Genomic DNA, 22,679 nt, shown 5'->3' with positions numbered 1-22,679 from the left:
CAGCACTACCAAGGTAAAACATTGCTGCTATTCCCAGTTTTACAACAAACTGTCTTGCTGCTGGATTTTCCACTTAGGAGATTTCTCAGCTGCAGGGAGAAAGTGTGATTCCTTCTTACAATATGGATGGTTATATACCACTTTCAAAATTCCTTGTGATTATGCATCAAATTTGCTTATATAAGCTCACATTAAGCATTTTAATGAGCCATGCTATAGGCTTACAGAAGGGCTCTGCTAATGACCATCAGCCTGCAGACTGGGTAAAAGAATGTTACACATCCATAAATCCCTAAATGCATGATGAAGCAATCAACAGACAGGCCCAAACCCACACTCTTAAAATCCATCACATTATCTCAGGCTTGCCAGTGACCATGAGGCAGAACAACAGAGAGAGTGATCCTGGCAATAACCAGCAACTATATCCAGAAGAAAAGAATGTGATCAGTCAGTTGAAATGAGCTACTGGGACACCTGACACTCCTCAAAGGAGAGTGGCCACTGTAGCTGCTGCAAGCAGGGAATGCCAGGAGCCACTGGAAGGTGAAGGTCTGGAGCCTATCAAGGTCCAAGTAAAAAAAAAATTATTTAATATGGCAATTACTCCAGTGCATATTGGTCAGTCTCCTTCAGCCAAAATATGGGAGAAAAAAAATAAGCTGGATAAGGGTGAAAAAGGAAAGATGGAGCTTTTTAACAAGGTTGATTTCACATAACATGTAGAGATCTATAAAGGAAAAGAACTTCCATACTCAAATATTCTTCTGCTATTAAGGAAAAGCCTAAAAGCTTACTTTCCCTGTTAGCTGATCCAACGAGCTCAGTAATGTTTCACTGAACATATTGTGGGGTTTTGTCCAGACTTTGGAAGTCTGCATTCACTGCTGACAAACAGGCATGACACAGACACAGAACCAAGCCTTGTCTCCATCCTCAGAATGCTCTGTCCACAGCTGAACCTGTGGTGTTAACCCAAAACTCTTCAAGCTCCTGTTTGCTCATATCTCTGGATTACTGCTACTTGCACACATGTGAGTAATTTAAACTTTTTTTACAGAATATATAAATGTTGAAATGTATCAAAACAAAACTGTACAGACACTCTGTTTCTGGAATTCTGTATTACAATCACTAGGTTTTACATTTTATTTACACTATCTCAGTGTGATTGGAATGGCAATTCTACACTCGCTCTTTGAGGTACTGTAGGTTTGGTTATTTACCAAAACCTGTAAATACAGTAAAACATAACTATCACAGGTATTAGGGCATATAAAACGAAGTATGAATTTAAAATAGAAGTTTATTTTACTCTTGCAAAGTGGTAAAAACCAGAATTAAACCTTGTAAACACTAGAACTACTGAATACAGAATAAATTCCCACCATTACCACAGCAGATCCAGCTCCACTGGAAACCACAGTGACAGAGGTACAAGACCAGACCAAGCACTGGCACTGCCCAACCACCTAACTAAAACATTAAAACTTGCTTCAAAAATGTTAGGTGAATAGGTTTTTAGGTTTGTTTTGTTTTAAACACCCCAGCTCCTGATTCTACTATATCCTGACTCTACTATACTACTGCTAGTACTGGAGTGCTGAACTGGCCAAGTTTGGTTATTCGAATACAGTCCCTGCAGGGGTTTGTGTCTGTGTTTGTATTCTTCAAGACAGTTCAAGTTCATCTGGAACATCTTTGAGATTAATGTCACCTTGCCTGTGGTTAGAATTCTTGCTGAATTTACTTTCTTCCCATCATCCCTTCACCATCAGCGTCCTATCAAGGTCCAAGTACAAACAAAAAAAAAAAAAAAAAAACAAAAAAAACAAAAAAAAAAAAAAAAAAAAAAAACCACCCCCAAATAAAATAAAGAAAAAGGATTGAGCTCTGGTACAGTATCTTCTTACACTTGCAGTTTTAGGAATTTTAGGCGTGACTTAACTAAAATGCTGCACTACATTAGAAAAATTAAGTACAAGTCTGTTTTTTATCAACTTCAACTCCCTCCCCACTAAGTTCCAGTTCTGATGTTCAGAAATCATTCTTACTTTAGCTTAATGGGCTTTAAAAACAAATATTTGCTGATAATTGGAGAAGGATTACTTAAATTGTTGAGCAGTGTCTGTCATGAGCAAACTGAAATGTGAAATGAGCATTGAGCAAGAAGTTCAATCAACTCTTCTCCTCAGTGAGGATTTATAGAATTAATTCAAAAATTATGATGCATAACCTAATCAAAATTTAATTTAAATTTCCTCCAAGGTAAAGTAATAATATTGCAGTGCTTGATTAATAAATTTGACTGTATTTTAATCTAGGAAAATCCTAATTGTCCTTAGTGTTAACATAACTATCAATTAGGAATTAAAAAATAAGGAATCAATCGGTTAGCTAGATTTCTTGAAATACAACTGCAATTACAATTAAATAATATGGCTGTCATCAGTAACTGAACATATTTTAACAGCCCCACCAAAACATTTGACTGTAAAAGTCATGGTAGACTTCACAGACACATCTTGGCACATCACAGGCACCCTTCTGCAGGGCTGATAAGCCCAAGAAGCCTGAGCTTCTGTACTGCTCTGCTCCCACCCACCACTGGTTTGTGGCCTCTGGACAGCACTGCAGTGAGCCATGGAATCACATCTTTAGGGAAACAAAGGCACTTCAGAGGGAAAAAGCCTCCACAGCAGTTGCTCACACTGGTGTGTCCTGTGCGAATCACCCGACACTTGTATGGAACCAATGTTCACACGATGGGAAGTTCCACAGGAACACTTGTGATGTTCCTCGTCAGGAACACAGGAACACAGATCCATCCCAGAAAACCCCACAGCACTGGATAAAATGAGGCACCTGTAGCCTGACAGGACCTCACATGGTGCTGGGTTCAGAAAAGAAGACTATTTCTCATTTACTTCAGGAGTGATCTGACTGTGGCTGTAAAATGTTCATAGTTTCTTTATGCTGAATCAATCATTATTCAGTAACCAGAAAATTTAGGTTTATTTAATCCTACAGCACTGTAGAAACAAGGACCCATGTGTTCCTGCACGTCTACATGCCAGAACCATATATACCTGCTTCACACAAACCCTGCTTGTTTTAATGATACAGAAACATTTTCCCCAAACCAAACATCAGAAAATGCCTGGCTGCAGAACAGTTGCATCCTCCACTCTATATTGTAAAATGCAAATAAGTTATGTAAGTATATATAATATCTGGTGAAATATCACACATCTGGTCACAGTTTCTCCATAAACTTCTCCAAGTATTTTGGATATAAACCCAAAAATACATCCTTAAAAAAAGTCTTTGCTCACTGGAATCAGATTTCTAAGACATATTTAACAATTTAACAATTCCCAAGAACCCCTTCTAAAACCAGCGTATAATGAAATTGAACATACTTTTATAGCCCACCTCTAACCTCTTTAAAACAACAAATTTACATCAGCTCTTAAGCATTAAGTTCTAATGTCATAAATAGCAAGATACCACTGTTTTCAATGCCCTATAAAAGAACTTCCTGACTTCAAAACAGGTATGCTGTTGTTTCATAAAAATAGAAACAGACCCTAAAGCCACACAATATTGAAGGATATATTTAGTACTTGCTGGAAGATTCCTAACAGCTATTTTCCTGTATCAATATAGCTGGCACTCAATTCTTTACTGTTTTTCCTCAATTTTCCTTTATGCTACATAAAACACAGCTATTTTTAGCAGTTGTCAGATTTGAAGGCTACAAATCTCTGTAGTTATTGCACCCTCCTCTTCTTGCATATAATCTCTCAATTAAAACAAATGTCTCCCCAAAGAACTTTGAAGAAGAGGCTGAATTAACAAACCATTTAAGTGAAACAGAAGCAAGCCAATCCCTTACGAATACAGAGTCTGCAATTAGCCAAAACGCTCAATTTTGCCGTTCACAACAAGGCCAATGTGCAATAAAAATTAAACATTGATGCAGGCAAGGCATTCCCATGGGGCTCACATATATTAAACCATTACCACTCAACAGTTGCTTTATGTCCAAGAAACTGGGACACAGCTTGAGACTGGCTGGCTGCCCATTTGAGAAAGTGGAAAGCTATTGGTGATAAGTATTTTCCCTTATTTTTGTATCCCAAGTGGCATAACCAGGCTCAGGAAGTACTCAAATGTGGCCCCCAGCAGCCACATGCTCACAGTGGTGCCAAACAGACATGACTCAGGTCCTGACTGAGCAGAAGATGGCAGCCCATAGGTTCTGCATGGAGTCACAGTTATGCCTTTGGATCAGCCCACAGTGATAATCCCCAGCACTGGCTTTCCCAAAACCTCTGAGGATCATGTTTCTTAAAACCCTATCTGAATTTAAGTCTTAGCTTGGTTAGGGTGTGTTCAGCAGTCCCCACTGCAGTGATGACCTTTTTAAGGAAAAATGCAGGATTTAGGTGGCTTCGTTACCCCTCTGCAGAACACAATGTATAGAAACTTGAAGACAGAGATTATTTTTACTTCAATGGGACACAGTCAGGAAAAACAAAAATTGCTTATGAAAGTCCTATTTGAAGCCACAAATAAGTAACCCACAATCCATCAGCTCCTTCAGATGTCTCAGAAGCTGAGGCTCTCAGCATCTCACCTGTGTCAAGCTGAAATACATAGTTACCAACTTTGGTATTCCATCAACCAGAGACCTTGAACATTAGATATGTAACTAATAAAAATACTAAGCCAGTGTTCAAAAATAAAGGGTATTTTTAAAGCCTGTACTACAACAGTAACAGCAGTTTAATAGGACTATAAAAGAACCTCCAGCTGCAACTGTAAAAGGACTTGCCACCTTAGAAAAGCTCATTCCAAAATAAATGGGCTGATGTTCTGAAGTTCAGTTTTTATCCAGACACCCTCTATTATGTCAACATTTTACAACTTGTCTTGCTCTGCCCTTCCAAGGTCACCCTTACATTCACTTCTCAGTTGAATTCAGCTTTCCATTAACAGAGTGTGAGGATCAAAGAGAAAATAAATGCACATTGCCACTGGACAGTTTTAATTCTCATAAACTTCACAAATCCTTGACTGGTTCACACTCACCTTTCGCAGGAGGAAGCAAATCCGCTCAATATTCCTCAGCCGCTCCCTCTGTCAAGAGAAAGTGGGGGAAAGGCAGGAGATTAGCTGGTGTCACAAATGGAGACAATAGATCACAATTACAAGGGGTCAATGTTTTAATTAATGGCTGCAGTGAAGCAGCACATGTTATTAATCTAGATTGACAGCATTCACTTCTTACCCACTGCTTGCAAACCCAATGATTTTCCCATTTGTAAGTCCCGGTAAATTATTTCTCATTTGTTTCTGGGTGTAACAATATCATCTGGGGATTCAAGCCTATGCTAGCCTTCAGCCAGAGGCTGCAACTCTTTTAAGTCATAATTTGTGGCTCTATCCAGTTATGCCAGTTGATACGACAGAGACTTGGTCTTGCATTTTCAGGCACCCAACCTCTGGCTTCAAGATAAACCTGAGTGGGAAAAACAAAGAAGTTTGCATGGCAGCTCTTCCTCTGTCACTAAGATGGTGCCTGAACATGTGACACTAGAATTTAACACATTTGTCACATTCATATTTTCTGAAAAATCCTTTTGCCCAGGATTTTTCTCCTGGGAAGCTGAGAAGCCTCAGAGAAAAAGGAGACCAATTTTATCTCGTTTGCTTCTCCTGTGTTTTGCTCCTTTGGAATGTGGCTGGAGATTGTTTATCCAACAGGTGATTGTTTCATTGGTTTCATGTGAATTGTTTTAACACAATGGCCAACCAGTGCCAAGCTGTGTCAGAACTCTGGAGAGAGTCACGAGTTTTCATTAGTATCCTTTTAGCCTTCTGTATATTTTCTATATTCTTTAGTATAGTATAGTTTAGTATTATTTAATAGTATCATAAAATAATAAATTAGCCTTCTGAGAACATGGAGTCAGATTCATCATTCCTTCCTGCCACGAGGGCACCCCGCAAATACAATACACATTAGTGAAAAATATCTGAAATGGCCTAGAAATGCCACTTTAAACAACAGATGCATTCACAAATACTGAGAATCACTGTAATTAAGCATTGTGACTCAAAAAATGCTCTAAAAACTCAACTCAGAGAAAGAAGACAAATCAAAGCCAGGCTTTCTTTTCAATGGCTCATAATGAGAAGCTCACCAGCAAAACCAAATTTCACTGCATAGCCCCTTGACTGGAGTCACTGTGAAAGATTCTACTTAGTATTAGTTACACTGCAAAAGGCAGTGTGGGTTTGCTGTCCTCAGAAGCCTACCTGATATTTTCATTTAGATATGGCAAAAATATTCCAAACAATTAACATTTTTAAACAGGTAATGTACTGTAACACTGTGAGAAGCCAACTCTCCCTAAGCTTTTTGCTTTTCAAGTGTTTTAAAACTCAAGGTTGTGGCAGATTTAATTCTAGTCTCCAAATAAGTGTCTTTTTCGCTTTTCTGTTCCCAAGTTTACGCTTTTTTTTTTTTTTTTAAAAGTATCATTTTGGAAAGACAATGAGGCAGTGGCAGCTTGATAGGCCCCAGAAAAAGTACTGTGCCTCTTTTTGGAGCCTCTGAGCTAAAAGAGAGTCAGAAATTTTAGACTCACAATTGCAAACATGAGAATGGATGTGTGTGGATGTGCCTGAGAAGCTGCAGAAAGCTCCCTTGCCTTCCAAAGTGGAGAGGGAAAGACAGATGCCAACTGCAGCTGGCCTTGGAGAAGTGGCAAGTCTATCTCAGAACTGAAGGTAACAGAGAGCAAACCAGGACATTTGACTTAAATTCTCAGTACTGACATTGTTTTTGCCTCTGATTTGTCTTTAATTCAGCCTCCTCTTGTCAAAAAGGCTCTACCCTCTCTCATGAAAACATTGTGGAGGACACATGAGTAAACTTCAGACACTCTTACAGTGCAATAGGAGAAAATTACCCCACCAAATAAATGGAATATGGGCACAAGCAATGGTGCAGAGGGAAAAAAGAAAATACACTTGACCAAAAATATAAGAAATCCCTGCAAAAAAATCTTCCTTTTATGACAATATAAAAGGCATTGACCTGTGTACTGTGCAGAAAAAAAGCAATCTGAGATTATTGCTTGAATTATCACAGAAGGTTTAATGGAAATCAAGTATGTGAACCAACCACAGAATACTCTGCTGTGCTTTACTTCATGATTCACTTTTTGATTCCTCGACTCATATGACTGAAAATGGGACTTGTTTTTTTTTGTTTTTATCATGGACACCAATTCCATTACCATTTTAAAATAATATGAGATTATCTCCATAGAGCGTCTCAACTTTCAGGAAATTAAAAATTTACTGGAATTTGGTACATATAAATTCAGTGTGTAGTTCTCAGATAGGAAGTAAAAACAGATAAAATAGATTGAAAATCAGATTACTTCCAGCAAATTCAAAACCAGATTATATCCACTGATGTCCTCTATAGGATTTCTTAATACAATTTCTTTCTTTTCTTCTCATTCTTTGCTTATGTGTTAGTGAACAGTAAAAAATAAAATAAAATTATAGGATTATAGAGTTTATGGTTAAAATCATCAGTGGTCTAAGCAGTACATGTCCTCAGCTGAGTTATGAAACAAGGTTAAATGGCATCTGCATCTGGTTATCAGTTGTAGGCAATTCAACAACTTGATACTCTGTAGAGATCAAATTCAGCACCTGTCATAATCCTTGTCATTCCCAGTGAGGTGATGGGGAGCCAAGTTCTGCTCCCAGTTCTGGTGGTACAAACTGGCACGTGCAGCTGTAGTCAGCTAAATCACCCTGGATTACAGCTTTAATTAACAGAGGAATTTGGATATGCTTAAATCTACGCTGCATTTCTGGTTCATTAGTTGAAACTGAGTTTACAGTCCAAGGTATTTAATGCTTTCCTATAGCAGATGCAGCAAAAAAAGGTATTTACTCCTAAAGCACAGGAGAATCTAGAGGCCTGCCATGGGACAGAGAGGTTCAGGCATGCAGCTCTTAACAAATTCTTTTGAGTTTTTGGCTCCTTGATACAGACAGTATGGGAGAAAGTGGTTATCCCATGCTTGAACAAAGAGAAAGCAAAGTATTTCAAAAAGGAAAACTTGTGCCACAGAATGAAAAGGTGAAAAAGAAAGCATTAGCATCACATGCCATTCTTCAGCTTTTGAATTTCCAAATTACTTTCCTGCCTGCTTCAGCAAAGAGGAAAGCCATTAACATAAAAATCGCCATCTGGCTTCCTAAGACTGGCCCAATAAATCAATTTTCCAAACCACAGCTGATTTCACAAGAGACTCCCTATTCATTTCCACACTCATCCTTCTCCAACAGCTCAGTGTTCCCCATTCCTGGAGCAGCCCCAGCCCCCAGCCTGGCTGTACTCACTGCGTGGGCCGGGTTGCACTGGTCGATGGGGCTCTTGAAGTCTGTCCGAAGCTCATCGAAGGCAATTATCTGAAAAACAATTTTTTTCAAGTGCTGTAATGAATGCTCCTTCAAACACTTATTTTCCTTAAGGGACTAATCAGATGCATTGCCTGCCTTCCTCGTTTTCAATGCAGAAAAATAGGAAATAGGGAATAGGGAATTTTTCAATAGGGAAAATATGGAAAAATAGCTTCCCTGACACACTCCCTTTAGAAGTAAGTAGTTAAAACAAAACATGGGATACTCCTACGTATGACACCTAGAACTCATTAATCTGTCACTCTGCAAAATCATATCTATAGCCTTTTCAGTGCTGCTACTTTCCATATTTCTTCCCTCATATCAGCAAGATTTATTTTGTCAGATTTCAAACTACTTTTTTTCAGACACAAAACTACTTCACAAACAAATACATCTCCAAATTTGATGGAAAAAGTCATTAGCTGCCTAAAACACAGAGATGCATCTGATATGACATTCCAGGTTTAGTACATAAACAGCTTTTTTCATTAGTTGTTAAACTTACCTCAAATATTAATTCTGAATTAGTATCAGCTTCACCATTAAGCTGCTATTCATTAACAAGCACACTCCTCAAAAGGCAAAGCACTCTAGAACCAACGTGCCCTTCCTAAATTCTGGCAGGTTTTAGAACTTTACTTCAGACCTCATTAATGGAGAGATGCCTTTTGCTCAGGTCCTTTGGCTTCCTCCATTAACAGATGGATTGAGACATCCTGGTAATCACTGGTGCTTTTAAAGTACAGCAGAAAGATTGTCTATAAAAATAATAGTGTTTGATAGCATTTTCTTGGAAGAACTTGTGTTAGAGCTAGTGAAGAGCTAGCATTTTCTTGGAAGACTGTTTTCTTGGAAAGAAAACAGCTGTAATAATCCTCAGCACACTTCATTCAAAGACCTCAAAGCACATTCTTAACTTTGTGTTTGCATTCTAGTAATGCCTTTTCTGCTGCTTTTGTCTTGCTTCACCCAAGGAAGGAAAGCTGCCTGACAGGCACCACATAAACAGATATTAAAACAGTGATTCCTTTTTAGACACTTTACAGCCTAAAGTGGCTGTTCTTAATAAAAGATGATGGAAGTACAAGGCAGCAGGCCTGGTAATTAGTAGATGAGTGCAACAGCCATTCCTTGATGTGTAACAGCATGCCTCCAGCCTGGCTGTTCAGAAAGAAATCAAATGGGTGTCAGCACAGATCTGCTGCATAGCCAAAACACATTCATTTAACAGAGATGGAAGGCAGGAGCAGAAAACCTGAAAATGGCCTGTTCTTGAATCACAATAATGTGAGAATAAAACCCAGAGCTACAATCCATGAATTTCAGCACCGCTCCACATCCTGCTCTAATGCTGCATTCATCCCACTGAAACACATTTAAAAATCAAAAGTGTGGCATTTTACAAGAGCACTCCACAGAATTCAATTTATTCAACTACGACAGGTCAAATTGGCAGAATAAACCACAAAGGGAACTATAAAATGTGATTACAAGTGAAGCATTTCTCCCTATGGATGCAGTAACTTTCCAAGTTAGGAATTAGATCTGCAATGGTAAAAGAGCAACTAAGAGAAGCAGTGAGGGGCTTTCAGTACATTTGTGAAGAATAAGGCTCACGACACCTCTGTATTTAATATTTCTTGGACAGGTCTTCATATCCTCCAGCTGGACCAACTTCTAAGAGGGTTACACGTAAGTCAGACACACATAGAACTGGGCATCTCTTTGCAACTGGATATCAGCATCAGCACTGACAGAAAGGGGGAAGGATGGAAAAGAGGTTAGCCTCAAATATACTGCACACTTATGCTTATATTTTTCTTTTTTTTCTCCTTTTTTTTTTTTTTTAACTTCACCAACATTCCCAGCTCTGTAGCCAAACCCCTACTCGTTTATTTGCTGGCACATTATTTATGTTATGCTTGCATTATACGTAAGTGCACTGAAACACATCTGACAGGTATTTCAGCACATGGTTTTCACAGAACCAGTAAGTTTAAATGCAACAGTCTCACAGACAAACTTTTGAGATGCCTGCAAGTGACAATGTTAAGAGCCATTCCTACTACACCTGAAAGATATTGAGATCTCGTTTCAGGCACACATGACTGGAGGAAAGTTTCTTCAATAATAGTTTCAATGTCTCTCTGGAAGGAGGCTGACAAAAATTAATCCTCCTCAATTTATTTCAAAAAAAGTTCCATAATATTTTTATATTTTGTTAAATCTCCAGAAATAGAAGTCTAGTGATGACATGAAAATACCTGTTTTAATTTATGAAAAAGCACATTCCTGTTTCCTATTTCTCAGTTACAGTGAAAAATATAAAGCATAGGCAGGCTCAGAATTAGAGGAATGTAAAGAAACTCCCAAAGCATTTTGGGGGCATGGTTTTCTTCTGTTTTGTTGTTGGGAGTGGGATGTGTTGGGAGTGGGGTGTGTTGGGAGTTTTTTCATTGTTTTTAGATCTTACAATGTGGTTTGTCCTAAATCTAAAGCCACAACTGAGTAAAACTGTAGCTTCTTAGGATTAGCAGTTGCTCACAATACACCAAGTAACTGTGCAACAAATTAGATTATATTACTGAAAATACAGCTGGGCTGTGCTGCAGCAGGGTTTGCATAAGTAATTAGGAAACATCTTCCTCTTTCAATTATAACTCTCATTCTGTGGCAGTTTAATGGCCTGGGGCATTGAGCGGCTGGAGCTGCCATTTTTCCATCCAAACCCCAAATAACCAAGTACTTGTCTCCATGAAGTATTTCACAGTGCTCTCAGGGGAGCTGCAGTGCTCTGACCACAGCCAGAGGAACAGCCTCGTGCCTGCTCCCTTGTGAGCTGGATGCAGCTCATCCTGATTCCCACACATCCTCTGAGCAGAGCTGCTCTGCTCTGGGACAGCACCTGGACACGGTCAGGGGCTGTTTCACCTCAGAGCCTGCCACTTACTGTGGCCACATTTCTCTTCACAGAGAAAAGCAAGGCACAATTTTTCCCAAGGATTTCCTGTGAAAAGCAGAGAGAAGCTTCAGAGAAGAGAGAAACAATTCTTATCTCTATTCTCTACTCCTGTTGTTTTACACAGGAATGTGTTAGAACATTATTTACCTAAAAAAATTTAGTAATTAAATTCTACTAAAAATTGTTTTGTTACCTTAACCAATCACCAAAAACTGTATCCTGACTGTCAACAGACAGTTACGAGTTTTCTTTAGTATTTTTCAATAATTAGAAATAAATATTATATATATCTTTAATAGCATATCCTATAATATAACATAATATATTATATTATATGGTATTATTTTTAATAAAACAAGTATTCAACATTCCAAAACCTTGAAATCAAATACCAATCAATTCCCTTCATCGGGAGTCACCTGATTTTACTATAACTTGCAGCATCTTGAGCTGAGCAGTTCATCTCATCACACCTTGAGACAATGAAATAGATCCTAGGCAGGGCACTTCATAAGAAATGCCATCGTTTCACCTCTGTAAATGAATGTACTTTATAAAGCATTCATTATCTTTCAGCTATCCAATCTAATTTGATGGAGGATGGCAATCAAGACTACAAATCATGTACATGCATGGACATCAGCAACCCAAGCTCTGCAAAGGCCACACAATAAACACACTGTTCCAAAGAAAAATGACCAGCCCCTGGTCACAAAGCTGAACAGAATTTGGAAACACGTGCTAGGGGCTGGTTCTCACAAAAAGGAGAGATTTATTTCTATTGGTAAACATTAATGTTGTACACAGCTTCATAGACAGAGAAAAAGGACCATCTGACATTTATTTAGGAACTTGAAGGAAAAAAACCCCAAAACACCAAGTTATCTGTTGACTTGCAAAGCCCTATGGGGGAAAGAAAAAGTGCATCATGTTTAGCAATATTTTTTATAATTACTGCAGAAACAGGCCAGGGATTGAATGGACAATGGATATTGCATTACCTTTTGTCTTGGGGAATTTTCCCTGTGAATCCACATTGCATATCACTGCAGGAAGTTTGTTCTGCCTCTGCCCTAGCCATGCTTTTTCCTGGTGAGAGAAGTATACTTGTGTGTGTTTTCCACCTAATAAAACTGAAGTTCTATAAAAATACTTCTTGCAGTCTCTGGTGATTCACACCATCTGCAAATCTCCAAACTCCCAGTACAAGCCAGCAAGGATTTTGCCCCAATTTATACACATCAATGAGATCGTGATGACAATACATGTTTCAATTGCAAGTATATCCATAAAATTTGTTTTAATTGCCTGCACTCTCTCTGCTTACCAGAGAGACCATAACAGCTTTGAATAAGGAAGTATTCACATAAGACCAAACAAGAATTTTGCTTTCTTTTTATGCTTATGTACCCATCAAAATGAAAATTTCACTTGATGTTAGAAATTAGCTATGATATCTCATTTTTAGGGAAGATACTTTTTTTTTTTTTTTTAATCACTGAGCTCTTACGGAAACTTACTTCTTATTTTAATTGAGAATGTGGTGGTTTAGGGTGGCAGTGAAGTTGGTGTAGGTGTGAATGCAGTGACAGCAAAGAAGTTGGATATTATTGCCTACTGGCATCTCAGGAAAGTTAAGATAAAACAGAACTTGATGACAACCACACCAACCACAGAACAGAACAGTAACACCTAACATATGCTTCCTTGTCAATGCACCACCATCCCATATTGGAGGAACTGTCTTTAATGGTTCATTTAGATAATTTGTCTGCCCTCCACTCTCCCAGGCAGCTTTCACAGCACCCAGGCCTGCAGCTCACAGGGTGACTGCAAGTCAGCACTTGGACAGAAGGGAGGCAGGATTAGGAGCAGGCTGTGCTCCTCAACTTCATGCCTACCCAGCACAGAGATATTAACTGTGTTGGGAAAATGTGTTTGAACCATGAGCAAACTGGCTGAGGTACTTTGCTGGATTTTGTTGGGCAGAAGCAGCAACTGGAAAGATGTCAGTCAGGTAAGAGTCAGTCAGGGAGGAATGAAAAAGGACCTGGAAGGGAAGATAAGTCACTGCCTTGATGTGAGGAAGCCCATAAAGAGCTACAGAGAACAGGGACAACAACAAAGTGACAGATTGAGAGAATGTTTTTTTTGCTACCCAGTTCTTATCATGATATGAAATGAACCTGAACAAGAAATTTATCTGTGAGGTGTTCTTCATCCCTCTTTGTTCTTTGGTTGAGTTTATCTGCTTAATGCTACCAAGCATGAAAGATATTTCAAAATGGTATGAATGGAGGGGCGACCTGCCTCAAAGTCCAGTGAATTTTATGCTTTTTATCATGTTGTCTTTCCTGTCTGTATCCATTTGTTAAGCATCTCCTATTAAAAAAGGAAAGAAGTCTCCAGTCTTGGTTTTCATCATACCTCTCTATGCAACACAGTAGCTTCCCAGACCAGTGGATCTGACACGCTGGTGTTGATGAGAGCCTTAGCAATACAGCCAAATCAAGGGCAAAGAAAAAAGTGAGATGGAAGGTATTCCTTTCTTCTCTTCTCTTTCATTTTGGAGTATTATAGTTATTAATTCACCACATATTAATAAAAGTAAACAATAATAAATAACGGTGCTTTGCAGTTATAAATCTGCCTCCAAGACAATGAAGGTCTTAACAAAGGAAAATATAATTTCCATTTTTTATACAAGGGAAAAAATGAAGCTCAAAGAAATGAAATTATTTACAGAATCAGTGGCAGAAGAACCAAAGTCTCTGGATTGTTGCACCATATAAAGTTTAAGGGAAAGAGAGAATACTGTCAGTACACTAATAACATGAGAAGTGAAACCATGCACTTCTGCCTGATTATTGTGCTGTTGTTCATCTCCAGAGCAGAACACTGCTTTAAGCAGAGCCTTTTTGGATTAAGGTTGCAAATGGTTTTAAGTCACTCAAGGGTAGAAAATTGTTCTATTTGTCAGATATCACACTAACAACTGTATGGCATTTCCTTGCTCTACTTAGCTTGAATTTCATGTGCTGCCACCATCAAACAACCCTCCACACAGAAATCCAAAATGTGGCTCTATCCAGTGCTGCACAAATGCCTGAGCACCCAGTCTATATCCCTTTACTCAAGTTCTTTTGTCTGTAAAAGGATGCTACATTTAGGACAACAAGATTTAAACTTTTTAGGCTCTAACTGGAAGCTTAAGCTAGTTAAAGTCATGAAAATCTTAGTGTAATTTCTCCAATATTTAAGCCAGATCCTAAGGTTTTTCCAATAGGAAGTCCAGTATGCAAATTTAAAAATGTATAATCTCCATTCTGTAAACACGACTCAAAATTATTCCCTACCTACCAGTGGAAATATAGAGGTATAATTGTACTGCTGTAAGTAAATACTGATGAAAATCCACAGAGGAAGGCTCTTTTGCTGAGAGCATGTGTGCACAAACATGCCAGCCTGCACTGCTATATTTACACCTCTGTTTTTCCCTGCATAGATAAAAACTATGCAAGTGAAAAAGTAGCAAAATTAAAAAACACCCCAACCCTATAGAGACGGGCAAAAGCAATATTTCTGCATCAGCTACACTAAATCAGATTTCCAAGCCTGCAGTGAGGTGCAGGGGAAACCACTAAGAATTACGAATAACTATTTGACAGTCACCCAAAACAGTCCACACCTATTAGCACAAGCATGAAAAACTCCATCCACATTGGGAAAAAATACAGAAATTTATCTTAGTAAAACAACCACACTGTACAAGGCTTTGAGTGCCTTGATTGGAAAGTTACTGTGTCCATGTACCAGCTATTATAGCCACACTGCAGATCACAGTTTGGAAAAGCAACCTGATTCCTTAATGTAAAGAATTCATGTTATTAATTTTGACAAAACCACTAAAAAACCCTCAGCAACTGCAAAATTCTGTTGTGCACACAATGTTTCCAGAAGGATGATTTGACAAGCATCTATTGACAGATTTCTACAACTCGTATAAAATGGGCTTTTAAAAATAATTTCATCTCACTGCAAGGTGAAATAGTTTTTACTGGCTAACAACAGGATTCTGGCCACAGATTTCACTTGCTCACCATAGATACTGAAATATCTTCCCCAGTCATCCTGAAACTGCGATGTCAACCCCCTCCTGCAGCAGAGAGACAAATGTCCCACTGATTCACCAGAGACAGAGGTGACCTGTGCTTTTATCACAACTTCATACCCACTCGCTGTCTTCCAGTCTACACCAGCTGAAATCCAGCCAGACAAAATTCAGCTGTGCACATATAAAGTGCATTTTGTTAAGAGAAGGAAGACAAGCAGCAAGCTGTGCAGGAGGGATGATGCTAATATAGCTGTACAGAGCCTGCTTCTAAATAGGTTAATAGTTTTGCTCCCTGCAGCTAGAACACATTTCTAAACAGACCGCAAGCGGAGGAGGAATTTTTAAGGTATGTCCAGACTGCCATCCTTCTTTCCCTCCCAAAGGATTTCATCATTTTCTTGTCACAATTCTCCTGTTTTTCTTTTCTTTTCTTTTCTTTTTTTTTTTTACACCTTACTTTACTGCATTCACTACAGGGAACCAGTTCAGAAACCAGCAGTGTTCTGTGAATCAAGCACTCCACAACTCACCCCTCAGTGGGACACAAACACTTGCTACCAATAGGAAGAAAAAAAAGCCCCACATTTTCAATTAGCACCTAAACTGGTGAACACACCACATTGTTCTGAACAGAATGGAGGCTTTTTTGGACATAGAAATGGAACACTTCCTTTTAACTGCATTCAGTGTGGTAGAAACTATTCTTCTACCTGAGCTGGCTGAAGACTCCATAGGTCAGTGGTGAAGTTAATGTCAGGGTCTGAACCAAAGGCAGCAGGTATGGTTGGCATTCCCAAGCAATTGTATGCTCTTCTCTTTTTCCCAATAAAATCTTACAGAGGATTTGACAGTGTTTTCCACCAGCCACAAAGGTACAAAATCTATGCATCATTGTAGGCTGGGGGAAATACAGGTGGAATCTCTGCAGCAATAGGGAACAGAGTATAAATCTCCCACACTCCTTGTGCTTTTGACACAAGTATGCCGCCAATATTCTCTTCATGCATATGGTCTCCTCCTCCTACATGAACTGGGGTATTCAATGAGGATTCCTTATAAAACAAACAGGTTTTTCGATTTAGATAACAAGATCAAAACCTTTTAAACATTTCAGCCTCTAACTGCTTCTGATCTCTTCAGTTCAGTGCCAAAACCCCAAGATCAGTTACTCACAGAGCACCAGTGACATCAAACTGACATGTCATTACTGGGAATGCTGTCACTTCTTAGTTAGGTATTAACTTGATTTGATGGTCAGGACTTGAAAAGCAAACAATCTGCTACAACAAGGATTCCCAGTCACAGCCACACATTCAGCAAACTAAGAAAAGGTATCACAGAGTGGGTCAAGGTGGAAGGGACCACAGTGTGTCACCCCAGAGCACACGGCACAGGATTGTGTCCACATGGTTCTGGAATATCTCCAGCAAGGGACACTCCACATCTCCTCTGGCACAGGAAAGTTCTTCCTCATAGTCTGGCTGAACTGAAACATCAGTTTCTGCCCATTGCCACTTGTCCTATTGACGGGCACCACTGAGAAGAGCCTGGCTCTGTCCTCTTGGCACCCTCCCTGAGATACTGACAGACATTTGATGAGGTCCCCCCTCAGTTGTCCCTTCTTGAGGCTGAACAGGCCCAGCTCCCTCAGACTTTCCTCGTAAGGGAGATGCTCCAGTGCCTTGATCAAAGCAAAGGTCATCGTAACAAAGTCAGACAGATTCTTGCACCAGCTTTTTCTTCTGTCCTGGAAAAGATGTAAACAAGGACCACATCTGCAGATAAGCTGAACAAGCATATGTATAAATTTAGGCCAAGACTTCACCCCTAGTCTTGATCTCTTCAATGGTCTAAGAGGAAATGATGGGAGTTTGGATCCAAGCTTTACAGCTGAGGTGCCAAACTCAGATCTGTGGCTATGGTTCAGGGAATATCTAGTGCAGATGAATTGGTTTGCAGATCCCCCAAGCAAGCAGGGGGAGATGAAAGCAGTGTTATTTTCTATCCACATCCACGAGAGGCTGCAGAACTCTGCTTTCAGCACAGGAGATAGCATTGCTTTGCCCTTGCTTCTCTTTATACTAAACTCCATATCAACTAAGAAAACACAGTAAGAAATTAAACAACTCCGATGTCTTTCTCACAGCCTCTGTATCGCAGATGCAGCACTACAGATTTGTACATCTACTACTTGCATAGGCCAAATTCTTCATAATCCAGTTTTTTCCACACCAAATTGGGGAGAGGCTAGACATGAGTTGGTGAAACACCTGTACAATAGGCTGGCCAGGTGCAGAAGGGAGGAGGAAAGGTGGTCTGGTTACAGTGGACCAATAGCTGGTTTATTCTGTATGGAAGCAAGATAACTGCCCACCTATGGAGGTGAGAGGAGTTATTCTTCTAATCTTGTTTTTCCTCAGAATTACAAATAATCTGTAACCTATCTCACCTTAAATTCAGTGTGCTCCCATGCAATGTTTCTACTTATCTTTTAATTCTCATCAAAATTATAGTATATGCAAGGAGAAAAACACAGATGCATTACAGCCACCAAGCTCCATCTTCATAAGTTATTCTCAAAATGAACTGAAGCACTTTTTCTATTACTTAACAGCTCAAAGCTGACAATCCAAAGCTAGGAATAAACAGACTGTTTCTGCAGAATAAATTCAGGGAAAGGGTAGTAAACAGATGGGGAAATGTACCAAAATAGGTACAACTAGAAAAAAAATATTTGCCCCAAAGAAGATGGCAAGAGAATGAGATCAAAAGAGAAGATTCTTTTCAGTATCAGTAGACAAAAGTCATGGGTGAGAGACTGGCCAGCTGGCTGGTGCTGTGTCTAAGCAAGTATCCAATCTTATCACCACAACACAATTTGTTCTTTTCTTGAGCTTCTAAAGACTCCCACATATTGCTATAAGTTATTATTTTGATATTTTAAAGTTCTGTTATGCTGATAGATGCTTGGGAGAAGCATTACCTTCCTTTCCCCCACACACTCCTTAGTTTTCCTCTCATTGCTGCTGATATTTTTTCACCCCCTCTTCCGTGTTCTCCATTCCTACGAACAGCAATTTATGCACATTCACCAAAACCCAGGAGTCACATAAAGGAATCTGGGTTCTGTCACTAAATCTGTTCAAGCATGTCACACATTACACCATACCCACACAGAAGACTGATGACACGGGCTGTCCAAAAACATCCACCACCTGAATTAACCACACCTTCTGGCTACAGGCAGCCTCTTCTCCCCAAATAATTGCCTCCCAAACGAGAATGAGAACACAGCACTCTTCCCTCTTGTTAGTCCCCTTGCTCATACATGGATTTTCTTCCTCTCATTTCCTCTTCCCTTCAGATCTATCTCCCTGAAGTCCTCCCTCCCACAGTTCCATTTTCCCCCTTCCCACGCCATTTTTATTCCCCATTACCCACTCAGCAGTGGGGTTCTACTAAAGCTGTCTCAGAAAGAAGCCCGTGGGAGGCAGAAATCTGCTGGGTCTGTGCTTCCTGACTTTCAGGGGCACAGCAGGAACCCACCTGGACCAGCAAGAGACAGGACAATGGAACAGAGGCTCTTCTAATGGAGGCTGCACATTAAAGACCTTCCCAAGTTTTCTTTCTTTGCCCAAAAAGAGGCCAGGCAGAACTTGGAGGAAATAACTCCAAGGCCAAGACACACATACATATGTGAAATGGCCTTCAGCCACACAGCTGTATTTGCAGGGCTAAAGCAAGGGGAAGCAATAAAGTAGCACTGGAGCTGTGGTTGCAGAAAAGAGGCAAGGGGAAGGGACACAATGTGTAAAAGTGGTCAAAAACTGAGATTAAAAGAACAACACCCAAAAACATCCTCAGCTGTTCAGCCATGTTCTCATAAAACTCCTTAGTTTAATTACAGGAGCGTGATTAAGGATAAAGATACATTTCAGCACAGCTCCAAACAGGCCTGTCACTTGGATGATCAGCAAATCAATTTTCTAAAGGATGTGCTAATAGTGTTTATATAATACTGAGGGAAGAACAACTCTGAAGCACATGCAATCAAATTGATTTCAGTGGAACCTTCATTATGTTTGCTTATAAATGCCCATTCTGTGAATGTATAAAGAAGTTTCTAGTTAGATGGTGATACAATGTGAACTATTTAGCCCAAACTCATAGCATGACAAAATAATAATGCAACAGAAGATTGACTAAACAATTACACACTTGAAACCGTGACTCACACACAGCGTGAAGATGGTTGGCATTTAAATGCATTTTAAAAAATCAAATGTCATTCTATTAAAAAAATGGTGCTTGTATCAACAATGCCTGGCACTTGCACACTATCTGGTATGAGATAACTGCAACGGCTATAAGTTACTAGTTACTACCATTTCACTGTCAGTTTCCTTAATTCTTTAAGCTTTGGTTTCTCCAGCAATGTGCTTAGACTTCGGATGTATTTAAAAAAAACCCAACCTATATTTGACAGCTAGAATATGACATGACATGCAAAAGCACAGAAATACAAAAGGACCCAAGACCAACTCAGATTTTTCATGACCTTTTACACTGGTGAGGGAGTTGCAAGCCATGTACAATGGGAGAACTCAGTGATGGCACTACCTCTTCATCTCCCTTATGTTCTGCTTCATGTGGTCACATTATCAAAACTGGAGCCACAAGTTCAGCACTCCTGCAGTATCTTGCTGAGAAAACCTACTTCCATTGTAAATGTTTTGTGATTTTAATGTAACTTTCCACAATGACAATCCTAAAATAAATCCTTGCTTTATAGCAATACCTTTTCAATGGGAAGCTGAGAAAAACGTAAAGACTTTTGTCCTGCCTTCACAAAGTGCACTGATGGATCTATGAATTTAAACCTACCCTCTGTTCTAAGCCATTCCCTCTTGTTCTGTTCCTTGTAAAAAGTCCCTCTCTAGCTCTCTTGTAGGCCCCATTCCAGTACTGGAAAGTGCTATAAGGTCTCCCTGGAGCCTTCTCTTCTTCAGGCTAAACAATTCCAATTCTTTCAGTCTTCTCAGGGTACTCCAAACCGCTGAGCATCTTCATGGAACTACTCTGGACCCACTCCAACAGCCACATTCTTCTTATGTTAGGGACTCCAGAGCTGGGCACAGCACTCCAGGTGGGATGTCAGGAGAGCAGAGAGGAGGGGGAGAATCCCCTCCCTTGACCTGCTGGTCACACCTCCTTTGATGCAGCCCAGGACATGTTTGGCTTTCTGGGCAGTGAGCACACATTGCCAGGTCGTGCTGAGCTTCTCCCCAAGCAACACCCCCGAGTCCTGCTCAGGGCTGTTCTCCATCCACCCATTCTCCACCCTGGCTGTACTTGTGCTTGGGGCTACCCTGACCCAGGTGCAGGATCTGGTCCTGGGCCTTGCTCAATGTCACGAGGCTCACACAGGCCCACCTCTCCAGCTGCCAAGGTTCCTCTGGATGGCATCCCTTCCCTCCCACGTGTTGACCACACCCCATAGCCTGGTGTCATTAAACCCGCCAAGGGTGACCTTGGTCCCACATTCTGTGTCACCAGAGAGGTTTAACAGCACTGGTTCCCATTCCAGCCCCCAAGGAACACCACTTGTCACTGGTCTCAACAATCAAGCTCTTGACGACAACTCTGAGAGTGCAACTATCCAGCTGATTCCTTATCCACTGAGTTATCCATCTGTCCAACCCATGTCTCTCCAGTTTAGAGGCAAGGATGTCACTCACTCAGGACAGTGTCAAATGCTTTGCACAAGTCCAGGCAGATGACACCTGTTGCTCCTCCCTCATCCATCAACACAGTAACCCTGTTGTAAAAGGTCACCACATTTCTCAGTGTGATTTGCCCTTAGTGAGGCCATGCTGGCTGTCACCAACCATTTCTTTCTTTTCCGTGTGCCTTAGCATGGCATTAAGGAGAATTTGGTCCATGATCTTGCGTTCAGTTTCCTGGGGCGGGTTCCACAGAAGTTAGCACAAAACTTTTCTCAGGGGAATGCACCATGAGGACAAAGTAAAAGTCAGAAGCTGCACCACAGAAATTCCAGCCATGTGTAAGAAAACAATGTTCACAGTGCAATGAGTGAAGCACTGGAACAAGTTCTCAGACTTGCAGAATCACAGAGTGGATAGATAGGAAGGGACCACAGTGGGTTTCCTGGTCCAACCTCCTGCTCAAGCAAGGTCATCCCAGAGCACACGGCACAGGATTGTGTCCACATGGTTCTCCAGTGAGGGACACTCCACAATTTCTCTGGGCAATCTGTCCCGGTGCTCAGTTACCTGCAAGCAAAGTTCTCCTTCATCTTCAGGTGGAACTTCCTGTGCATCAGCTTCTGCCCATTGCCTCTTGTCCTATTGACTGGCACCACTCTAGAAGAGCCTGGTCCGTCCTCTTCACACCCTTCCTTCGGATACTAACATGGATGTTAGTATCCGAACAGGCCCAGCTCCCTCAGCCTTTCCTCAGAAGGGAGAAGCTCCAGGCCCTTGAGCATCTTTGCAGCTCTCCACTGGACCTGCTCCAGCAGCTCCACATCTCTTGTACAGAGGACCCCAGAACAGGACACAGCACTCTGGATGAGCCTCACCAGAGCTGAGCAGGGAGGCAGGATCACGGACCTTGACCTGCTGGCAACAGTTTTCCTAATGCATCCCTTGACACCATTCATCTTCTTGGCCACAAGGACAAACTGATGGCTCAGGGAAATCTTGCTGTCCAACCAGACCCCCAGGTCCTTCTCCACAGAGCTGCTCTCCAGCAGGTTGGCCCCCAGCCTGTACAGGTGCCTGGGGTTATTCCTCCACAGGACCCTGCATTTGCCCTTGCTGAACTTCAGGCAGCTCTTCTCTGCCCACCTCTCCATCCTGCCGCGGTCCTTCTGAAGGCTGCAGAGACCTCTGGGGCATCTGTCCCTTCATCCAAGTCATGGATGGGTAAGTTAAACAACACTGGGCTCAGTGTCAACCTTTAGGGGACACCACTAGTGACAGGCCTCTCCTGTGCCATGGGTTACAACCCTCTGAGATCTGCCATTCAGCCAGCTCCAAATCCACTTCACTGTCCGCTCACCCACTCCACACTTCCTGA

The 22,679-nt window shown here is 40.7% G+C and overlaps 1 protein-coding gene across 1 annotated transcript in view; it reads right to left on the bottom strand.

Moving 5' to 3' along the window:
• The window catches only part of CNIH3 (cornichon family AMPA receptor auxiliary protein 3), a 46,642-nt gene that overhangs the window by 16,039 nt on the left and 7,924 nt on the right, over positions 1–22,679 (bottom strand). Inside the window, exons 2-3 of the mRNA XM_041425131.1 lie at positions 8,440–8,508; positions 5,098–5,145 (exon numbers count right to left, since the gene is read on the bottom strand). Of these exons, the coding sequence (XP_041281065.1) occupies positions 5,098–5,145; positions 8,440–8,508 (117 nt within the window). The remainder of the gene's footprint in view (positions 1–5,097; positions 5,146–8,439; positions 8,509–22,679) is intronic.

Source organism: Onychostruthus taczanowskii, unplaced genomic scaffold (assembly GCF_017590055.1).
Source record: "Onychostruthus taczanowskii isolate IOZ18803 unplaced genomic scaffold, ASM1759005v1 scaffold87, whole genome shotgun sequence".
NCBI classification, from domain to species: domain Eukaryota; kingdom Metazoa; phylum Chordata; class Aves; order Passeriformes; family Passeridae; genus Onychostruthus; species Onychostruthus taczanowskii.
This window is presented reverse-complemented; position numbering and strand designations above follow the sequence as displayed.